This window comes from Mesocricetus auratus, unplaced genomic scaffold, assembly GCF_017639785.1.
Source record: "Mesocricetus auratus isolate SY011 unplaced genomic scaffold, BCM_Maur_2.0 Super-Scaffold_100053, whole genome shotgun sequence".
Lineage (NCBI taxonomy): Eukaryota > Metazoa > Chordata > Mammalia > Rodentia > Cricetidae > Mesocricetus > Mesocricetus auratus.
In genome coordinates this window covers 967,680-977,816 of record NW_024429230.1, presented here as the reverse complement: position 1 = coordinate 977,816, position 10,137 = coordinate 967,680, and the positions used below count along the sequence as shown (strand labels likewise).

The 10,137-nt window shown below is 49.1% G+C and overlaps 2 protein-coding genes across 2 annotated transcripts; both read right to left on the bottom strand.

Moving 5' to 3' along the window:
* Positions 1-993: 993 nt before the first annotated feature.
* On the bottom strand, positions 994-2,222 carry Chchd1 (coiled-coil-helix-coiled-coil-helix domain containing 1). Its single transcript, XM_005083559.4, has 3 exons — positions 1,942-2,222; positions 1,743-1,861; positions 994-1,285 (listed from the first exon to the last, which is right to left on the bottom strand). Exons 1-3 carry the CDS (start codon positions 2,063-2,065, stop codon positions 1,172-1,174), a joined length of 357 nt encoding a protein of 118 aa, XP_005083616.1. The 5' UTR covers positions 2,066-2,222; the 3' UTR covers positions 994-1,171.
* A 2,008-nt stretch (positions 2,223-4,230) lies between these two features.
* Fut11 (fucosyltransferase 11) lies at positions 4,231-10,064 on the bottom strand. Its single transcript, XM_005083560.4, has 3 exons — positions 9,303-10,064; positions 8,594-9,219; positions 4,231-6,947 (listed from the first exon to the last, which is right to left on the bottom strand). Exons 1-3 carry the CDS (start codon positions 10,008-10,010, stop codon positions 6,800-6,802), a joined length of 1,482 nt encoding a protein of 493 aa, XP_005083617.1. The 5' UTR covers positions 10,011-10,064; the 3' UTR covers positions 4,231-6,799.
* Between the last annotated feature and the right edge of the window lie 73 nt (positions 10,065-10,137).

Sequence of the window (10,137 nt, the reverse complement as noted above, 5' to 3'; positions counted from 1 at the left end):
GAAATCTGCCTGTCTGCCTCCTAAGTGCTGGGATAAAAGGCATGTACCACCATGCAAGTTCCTTACTGTGTATATGTCTGTAAGTGCATTTGAAGGCACCAGAACAAGGATATCCGGCCCTCTGGAGCCAGGTACAAGCAGTTGAGGTACCTAGCATGGTTACTGTGGAACTCAAAGCCAGTCCTCTGCAAAAGTAGCAGGGACCCTTAAGTGTTGAGCCATTTCTCTAGCCCCTAGATACTATTCTTTCTATTCTTTTTTTTTTTTTTTTTTTCGAGACAGGGTTTCTCTGTATTGTTTTGGAGGCTGTCCTGGAACTCGCTCTGTAGACCAGGCTGGCCTCGAACTCACAGAGATCTGCCTGCCTCTGCCTCCCGAGTGCTGGGATTAAAGGCGTGCGCCACCAACGCCCGGCCCTAGATACTATTCTTAATTATACAAATCAAAACATTATCTGCAGAGCCTCCATGTCATCAGTTTACTACCTTTCTTCAGCAACTATTCATGAAGCTCCAGATATGCAGGGAGTTCGCCACGCCTTACGTATCTAAAAGCAAAAGCACTAAATGGTGGAAAGGACTTGAAAGGCAACAACAGACATCCATAGTTGTTCAACAAGAGCATATTTGGGTCAGGCAATGGTAAAGTCTGCCATTGATCCCAGCACTCTGGAGGCAGAGGCAGACTGATCTGAGTTCAAGGTCACCCTGGTCTACAGAGTGAGTTCCAGGACAGCCAGAATTTTTTCACAGAGAAACCCTGTCTCGAAAAACAAAACAAAAAACAAAGAAAAAAACAACAAACAAAAAATCTTTTGAAAGAAGAATATCAGGGAGCAAAGAACTTCCAGCGTCTACAGGAGCGTATAGGGCTTGAGAAAGGGAGCCGTAGGGGCTAGCTCAGTGATTGCAAGCCTGTGTAAGGCCAAGGGGTTCATCTTCGGGATGGGGGTGGGGTGTGAGGAGGGAGTATCTCATGAGAAGAAATGGCCAATTTCTTTTTTAGAGGGTTTTATTTCAAGACAGCATCCAGAACATGATCCATTCACAAGAGCAAGTGTTTCGTCTCATTTTACCCCTCAAAAATGCATAGTAGTTCAAATGCAAACATCCCTAACACGCCTCTATATAGCGTTCAGAAATGACAGTTCATTGAAAATGTTTCTCCATTTTCAGCTGAGGTGAGATTTGTTGGGAAATCTCTGTAACAACTTGGTCATTTTGTGGGGAGGTAAACTCTCAGACTGTTCTAGAGTCTCCTGGATTGATCTCATCTTCCCAGCTTTCTGAAAACACAAGAGAAAGAAAAATCATAACAGTTCTTCAGTCTACCATGGCCTAGACCCATAATTTCTACAATACTCCAAACCCAAGAGACCCTGCTTCAAAGGATACAGTGGAAGAGGAATGGAGGAAAATTCCAGACCGTGGGCCACCACACACAGATGCGCCTGCATATTCGAACATGCATGCCCTTGCACAAACACACACAGCGTAAAGAACAAAACAAAAGGGTGGTTTAAGGGGAATGTAAAGATTTGGGACCTACAAATGGCTGTCATCATCCGAAGCCATTATTCTGGCTACCAAATTAGTTTAAGACCAACCATCGTCAAAACTTGGCTTTTCTCACTCTGGCGAGGGCGACATTAACGACAGGTCTTCCCATCACTGCGCAGTGCGAACCATTCATTCGTATTTCCCTTTCTCTTCCCAAGAAGGCACCCTAGGAGCCCCCGTCACCTGGGCCCTGGAAGAACACTCGAAGAAGTCCTGGATCTCTTTTCTGCACGCCTCGTCGCGGAACTCATTCTGCTTCCAGCAGGCCATCATCATCGACATCTCGGTGATACAGGTCGCCTCTGCAAGGGAAGGACTGCAGGATCTCAGTCCCGCCTCTCCCGCGCCGCCCCCGCCGGCCCCGCGCCCTCCGAGTGCTCACCGCCCTTCTCTCGGCGCCTGTTCCCGACGCGGTTGGCTAGGATAAGAGGCTTGTTGGGTTTCAGGACAGGCTTCCCCGGGTTCGCAAACCTCGCCAGGCGGGAGCGCAAGCTGGGCGTCGCCATTTTGCACAGCGTTCCCAGTAGGCTCCGCGGTGCGGTGCGTGACCCCGTTTGACCCTTACGCACTTGTTGTGCGGCCAACCGGACGCTGTGTGCGCTCTCTCCAGGTCTTGGCCGCGCCGCACTCCTCGGTGGGGCGCCATCCAGACCGTCCCTCTGCGGGCCCCGGGAGCTGGCTGCCACTCACTCGTGCGCGCGCGCGTGCGTGTCTGTGCGCGTCTGTGCGTGCTTATTTGTGTGCGTACGAGTGTCTGTCTCTGTGTGTGTGTGTGTGTGTGTCTGTCTGTCTGTGTGTGTTTGTCGTCTGTGTGTGGGTGCCATGTGAATGCTGCTTCCGTGGAGGCCAAGGGAAGGCGTCAGATTCCCTCAGGCTGTAGTTAAGGTTGCTGTGTTGGAAAAAATTTTTGTTTTTTTACAAACCCATAAGAATGGTTGATTTTTACAACTCTTAGAGCCGTTCTAAAAGTATAAGGAAAATTCGGCGTGTTTGTTTTACTAAGCTTAACTGCTGTGTAGATGCTGCTTATTCGTTTCGTTTGGAGTGAGGCACCGCACCGTAGGGTGAGGGTATAAGATTTATGTTTAACGTTGTATTAACACTTAACATTTACTTCCAGTTGTGGTTGATTTGTCAGACTTAGTGTTTGACTTTTAGCAGTTTACAAAACCAAGTTCCAAAAATGTGCCACAGATCCCCAAAATGAACTCTGCAAGCCAACAATCAGTAGTTTGTATGACGTCTGCTTTAGAGCAAGATCTACCTGCATGGGTACGTGCATAGTGAGATTTTGCCACGGTGTTTGGAGTGCTCTGTGGATAACCACATGAAAGGCTTTTCTTCTGAGGCATTCCCTGTCCTGCTCTGAAGCCAGTACCCATCACAGTCTGAATGTATTGTTCGTGACCTCATTACCCCAACATCTACTTTGAAATGCTAGCAGTTTGGAGAGGTAGCTCTATTGTTAAAAGTGCTTTTGGCAGGCGGGTGGTGGCGCACGCCTTAATCCCAGCACTCAAGTGGCAGAGGCAGTCGAATCTCTGTGGGTCCGAGGCTAGCCTGGTCTACACAGAGAATCCGTCTCCAAAAACCAAAACAAACAACAGCAACGAAAAAGTGTTTCCGGCTCTTACTGAGGACTCATGAGTTTGATTCCCAGCACCCACTTGAAAGGGCTCACATCCATCTGTACCCCAGCTCCAGGAAATACCCTCTCTGGCCTTCATGGGCAGCACCCAGATACACTTAAAAATATTTTTAAATGTCTTTTAAATACATTTAAACAGTGGGGGAGCCTTTGAGTATCCTGTTCACTGCTGATTCCCCAGTGTCTAAAATAGATGTTATGCCAAATGTGGTGTATGCATGAATCCAAGCACTTGGAAAGTTGATGCGGGAGGCAGATTATGAGTTTGAAGTCAGCCTACATTACATAATGAGTACCAGGCAAGCCAGGGCCACACAACATAACATGACCCTGCCTCAAAAGAAAAAAGAAAGAAGGAAGGAAAGAAAGACGGAAAGAAAAAATAAAGAATAAGACAATGGGCTGGAGAGGTGACTTCAGGTTAAGTGTACTGGCGAGTTCAATTCCCAGCAAGCACAGTTCTCATCTGTAATGAGATCTGGCGCCCTCTTCTGACCTGCAGGCAAATGTGCACGTAGAACATTGTATACATAATAAATAATTTAAAAAAAAAAGAATAAACAAAAAAGAGGGGCTGCAGAGACAGCTCAGCGGCTTAGAGCACCGGCTGTTCTTCCTAAGGTCCTGAGTTTAACTCCCGGTACCCACATGGTGGCTCACAACCATCTATAAAGAGATCTGGTGCCCTCTTCTGGCCTGGAGGCCTACATGCAGACAGAACACTGTATACATAGCAACTTTTTTTTAAATGAAAGGACAATGTTAAATGAATGTTTATCCTTTTTTGCCATCCCCCCACCCCCAAGAGAAAGCAAATGGAGGCCAGCAAAAACAGCTCAGCGGGTCAATAAAGGTGCTGGCACTAGGCCTGAAGATGTACTTCCATCCCTTGGACCACATGGAAGAAAGAAAACTGACTCTTGTAAATTGTCTTCCGACATACACATGTACAGGGTAGAACAAGGTACCACACACATAAACGAAATAAGCAAATGTAATAAAAAAATAACCAGATACAAGACACTATGTAAAAACAGTTTATTATATAAGATGAAACCTGAGATGATAAAAAAAATAGTAACACTTGCCATCAGCCTTAACCCATATTCTTGTAGCAAATAAAAGTCTCCTATCAGAAACTTCCACCTCTAGTACCCACCTGCAGCAAATACTTGGTGTTGTATATAACATAGTGAGCCCCAAACTGGAAAAAGATTTCCTTGTTTTCTCCATAGAAAGTAAAGCTTTTTCATTGGGAAGTACTATGTGGTTCCTCATAGTTCTTTCCCTTTGGGAAATGTAGCACCTGACATACCCTGGTCTTTCTGATTGCTTGATTATGACAGCGGTAAAGGAGAGTCTGGGAAGCACTGAACCAAGGCAAGCCTGTTGCCAGCAGCCACCATTTATGAGCAGTTGGCTCGCTTGTGCGGAAAAGTGCTACAGGGGCTCTGTGAGCTGCACTTACCTTCCTTGTTGCACACAGGGCATCTGAGTTCTAATCCAGACTTGCACTTGTATAATAGATATTTTGCTATAGGAATCAGTGTCTGTCATCTATCTATGGAGACAAGGTCTCTCTCTATAACTCTGGCTGTCCTGGAACACAGACATCCACATGCTTCTGCCTCCCAGAGTACTGGAATGCTGAAGCTACAAGTGTATACAACCATGCTCACCATCTACACTACAATTATTCTACAGTTTTTCCCCTCCTTTGAGACAAAATCTTGCTATTGTAGCCAGGCTTGTCTAGCACTCACAGAGCCACCTATCTCTGATGTACATTTTAAAACATCTCTCCCTCTTTTTCTCTGTAAGAGACCAAATAGGTCACATAATTTTCATGCTACTATAAAGGCATTTTTAACTAAATACAATAAAGGTCTGGGAATATGACTCAGAGACAGCCAGAGTACATGCTTAGCATGCACAGGGCCTTGGGATCCATCTCAGCAACACACACACACACACACACACACACACACACACACACACACACACACACAGAAAACTGCCAGAAATGTAATTCCAACCTATGTTAAAACTTTTGTTGGTCACATCCTCAAATGTCACTGTTTTAACCATGAAAGCCTGGTTGCTGAAGCATCTAACTGGTATGTATCTATCTGTATAGATATGGATTCAGATATATGTAGTTTACAATCAGATCTACTGATAAGCCATGAGACTTCTTTAGCAATAATGCACTAACCCAATAAACATAGCTCTAAGGTCCAAAGCATTCTTTCTTGCTACCCCAGAAAATGCCTGTCTCCTGCTCAGGCTACAGCAATAGACATTTGGTCTGCATCTCCAAATCTAAAGTTTTTTGTTGTGGACACATATGAGCATTTTGTCTGCATGTGTGTCTGAGCAGAATATCTGTACCTGATACCCACAGAGGCAGGAAGAAGGATTGAATCCCCCTGGAACTGGAGTGACAGACAGCTGTGAGCTGCTGTGTGGGTGCTGGGAATCAAACCTGGGTCCTCTGGAAGAGCAGCCAGTGCTCTTTAACAGTGGAGCCATCTCTCCAGCTCCGAACTTGAAGTTTTTATTTAGTTAGTCACTGATGCTAGCTTAAATCCCTTGCCTTCTTCAATCTCTTGGAATTGAAGGCCTCAGGCTGGCTTTATAAAAAGAAAAAAAACAAACAAAAATAAAAAAACAAAAAGAAAGAAATCTCAGTACTAGGGTTATAGCTATAACTCAGCTGAGTGCTTGCTTTCCTAGAACCACAGAACCATAGAACACAGAGACACAGCACCATAAGGTAATCTGGAAGAATGGGAGCAGTGGATTGAATGGATCTTTCCAGTCCTGTAACAGGGCAATGTACTGAACGGACATCAGTGTCATATTAACTACTTAATCTATTCATGAGAGGAGGAATTCCAAATATACCCTAAACGAGAAAACCAAGCAGTAAGAATGATGGAAACGTTTGCTGATCTTCCCAGTGTTTGTGGGAAACAGCCTAAAGCCAGAAAGAAAGAGCCACTTCAAATAAAAAATTCAGGCAGTGCAAATACTTCTTAAAGTAACTTGAGCTGGACATAGTGTTGTATACCTGTAGCCCCAGCTACTTAGAGGTTGAGGCAGGAATTTCACTTAGGCCCAGGAGCTGGCAGCTAGCTTGGGCCATGTAGTAAGATTATCTCAAAATGTGTATGGGGGGGGGCCGGGGAGATTGAAAAAAAAAAGGAATAACCCCAACCCCCGGTTTTATGTCCACCAGTGTTAACAGCTGATAAGAAAGCAAGCTGAGAACAGACAACTGAGAGGTACCAAGTAAAGACCTGTCAGGTCATGGCCTGGCCCACCCTGTCTGTCCACATTTGAAACGATGAAATGGCTACAGACAGGAGAAGCATGCATGAGTCAAATGGGGGCTCTGGCTTCTGCCCTTCCTTAAGAAGAGGGCTAGAGGTACTTGTCTAGCATTCTCGAAACCTCAGGTTCTATCCCCAGTACAGGGCAGGAGAATCAGTGACTACATCAAGGTAGAAGATATTCAGTTTGTTATCACAGTGGACATGCCTTAGGTGCCATGGTAAAGAAGTCTCCGTAGTCTTCCAAGCAAGGGCAGTTAGAGACTTCTACTCCTTTTCATGAAGATCTGATGTACATAATCCCAGAATTTCCTCTGCTCTGTTTCATTGTTGTGGATCATAGCCGTGAGAGCTTCCCCCTGATAGAGGCCTTGCCAATAATCTTGTAGCCACATTTCCTTCCAGCTGAAAAGACAAAACAGGGGGCAGTGAATTAGGGAACCCCAGCAGTAACGGGCTCTGCCTTTGAGTGGCTGCAAAGAAATCATAAGCAGGTCTGGGTGGTGGCGCATGCCTCTAATCCCAGCACTTAGAAGGCAGAGGCAGGGGGATCTCTGAGCTAGAGGCCAGCCTGGTCTACAGAGTGAGTTCCAGGACAGCCAGGGCTACACAGAGAAACCCTGTCTGGAAAAACAAAAACAGGAAAACTGTAATCAAGTACTGCGGCCTCTAGACAGGACAAGGTTCTGTTGTGAAGGAAAGAGCTACGGAGTAAAACTAATACTAGTCCAAGAGATAGCAAGTAGGCCATAAACATAAAGACATAAAGAAGTCCACCCAAAGAGCTCACTTGCCTCCAGCTCCCAAATGTGGAGGCAGGACAAAGGATTCAGAGCATTTAAGTTCTAGAGGAAAGCAAGGGAGCAGTGAGGGGCCTTCAGATGGTTTTAACCTTTGCTGTTATTAAAAATCCAATTGAGTTGGGCAGTGGTGGTGCATGCCTTTTATCCCAGCACTAGGGAGGAAGAGGTAGGAGGATCTCTGTGAGTTTGAGGCCTGCGTGGTCTACAGAATGAGCTCTAGGACAGCCTCCAGAACAATAATACAGAGAAACCCTGTCTCAGAAAACAAAGAAGAAAAGAAAAGGTACAATGTAAATTTTCCTTTGTCAGATTGGCAGGGGTCTCAGATAGCTCGGGTTGCCTCAAACTCACCGCATGTGGCCAGCTGTGATCTTGAGTCCCAGATCTCTTTGGCATTAGAATTACAATGCTCATTACCATCCCTAGCTATTTCCTTAGTGTTTTTTCTTCCAGTAAATCATAATGTGTTCAGCATAAACTGATAAGATACTGTAGGGTGAGCCCTACCATATTCTTAGCGCGAGATTCCACCATGAGGGTCCTGCTGCTGCCATCCACTGCTGAAGTCACTTTCTGTGAGCTCTCTGCAGTCACTGTGGTGGCAGGTTTCAACATCTTCCGACGCGGGCACGCTCTGCGCCCTTTGCTCCACACTGACTGCCAACGCTGACTACACATCTGCAGAAAGCATCCCTTCAATTCTGTCTAGAGTCAACAAACCAGGGCATGGGGAAGTACAAGGAGAACTGGGGGTGTAGCTCAATGGTGGAGTGCCCCGACTTCATCACAAAAAAAGGTGCAAGGGTTCTTCATGACCCTTGGGAGACGGAGACAGGAGGATCACCACAAGTCTGAGGTCAGCCAGGGCTGCTACAAAGGGAGACTCTAGTAAGTCGGGTTGATTACTGTGAGGGTAAAGCCCTTTCAAAATGCTTACTGGGCGGAGGTGTGACTGGGTGCTACTCTCCTGGCATTCAGAAGGCTCAGCCTCCAGCACAGCGAGTTCATCTTAGTCTTCCCCAGTCCACGTCAGAGGTACTCAGCTGAGGTGTAGCCCTCAGCTTCTAGCCTGGCCCACTGTATACCCTCCCGCCACAGCGTCTCGGATTACAGGTGTGTCCACCACACCCAGCTCCCCAACTGCTCCTGACACCTTACAGCAAAGTGAGATTGTCTTTCCCAGTCCCCACACACTAAGAGAGCAAGCAGTTCCATGTGACAGCTGCAGGACGTCCCAGCAACCCCTACCTGTCATTCTCAGGAATCTCTTCGACTTTGCCAAAGCCAGGGGTAGGCATTGGACAGTCCATGTGCGAGGGCTGGGCAATGTGGGGCTCGGGCACAGGGATGTCCCCAGGAGAGGATGCATGTGCCTTCTCGGCTTCCAGCCGAGCCAGCTCGTGGTCACAGACGAAACACTCAAAGCCATTGAGGTAGTTAGGTAACATAGGATCGTTCACTCCCCACTCCCTGTGCTCCAGGCTATCCAGAAGAAACTGGTTGGTGATGCCCCCTGGTTGCTTGTACGCCAAGTATTTCATATACTCTTCATCATTCTTGTCCAGGAAGTCAATAAATTCTGCCAGCTTTTGAGGGGACTCGAAGTCATCAATCAGGATGATGGAGTGGTTATTGGGCATCCAGTCCCTCACAGAGGGTGAGCCACGATACACAGGCACAGCACCCAGATGCATGGGGCGCCACAGTTTCTCTGTCATGTAATCATGGCAAATGGCATTTTCCAGGGCCAGGTGGAACTTATAGCGGGACAAAAAGGCCAAGAGTTCTGGATCCTCGGTGGTGGCCGTGGCTGTGTCCTGTAACCGCACGGTGGGCAGCTCGCGGTTCTGAAGGCACTTGCCGTAGGAATCCACCTAAGCGAGGCAGAGCACGGCCGTCAGCAGGGTGCGGCGTTCGCCCGGCCCACCCCCTCCCGCCACGCCGCTCCCTCACCCACCGGGATGTAGCGCATGAGCTCTCGGACGTAGCGGTCCCGGTCCGCGGGCACATCGCAGTGGGACTGCAAGTAGAGCAGCGGCGCGTACCCGCGGCGACGCCACTCGGCGCGTTCCCGGAGCGGAGGCGCAGGCTGGAGCAAATAGGTGGCCCCGGGCAACCATTGCAGCGGCAGTGGGTAGTCCGAGTGGCGGCTGAAGGTGGCCGTGAGGTTGAAGAGGCGAATGCCAGGGCCGTGGCTCAGCAGGAAGTTGTTGAGAGGCGATTCCTCATGCAGGAGCGCCCAGCTCTGGTGAGCCAGGCGCGGCAGGGGCGCCTCGGCCGCACGGAAGTCCGTGCCGTAGAAGAGCAGTGCGCGCGTCCGCGGGTCGGCGCGCGCCCGTCGGTCCCTGGACGCCACGCAGGCGCCGAGCGCACACTCTATGCGCTCCGAGTCGCCCGGGAAGTGTGGAAACAGGCCCGTGTTCCACCACAGCAGCACCGGCAGGCCCGCCGTCTCCGCGCTCCCCGGCGGCGGGGACTCCGGCCCGCGCGCCACCCCCACGGCGCCTAGCGCAGCTGGCGGTCGGAAAACCGCGCCGTCCCACGGCTCCGCCCACTCGGCTTCCCCACCCTCCTTTGCCGAAGCCCCGGACCCGGAGCTGGGGGCCGCACAGACACTGAGCAGCCCCAGAGCGGCCAGCACCGTCTCGGTGCAGCGAGCGGCCATGTCCACAGCGGACCCGCTCGGGCAGCACGAGACTCCGCCCTGCGGCGAGTCGGGAGGGGACCAGGTCCTACCAGAGGCACGCGGCGCATGCGCGGCTCCTCTCAGCCGCAGGCTGGCTGGGAGAGGT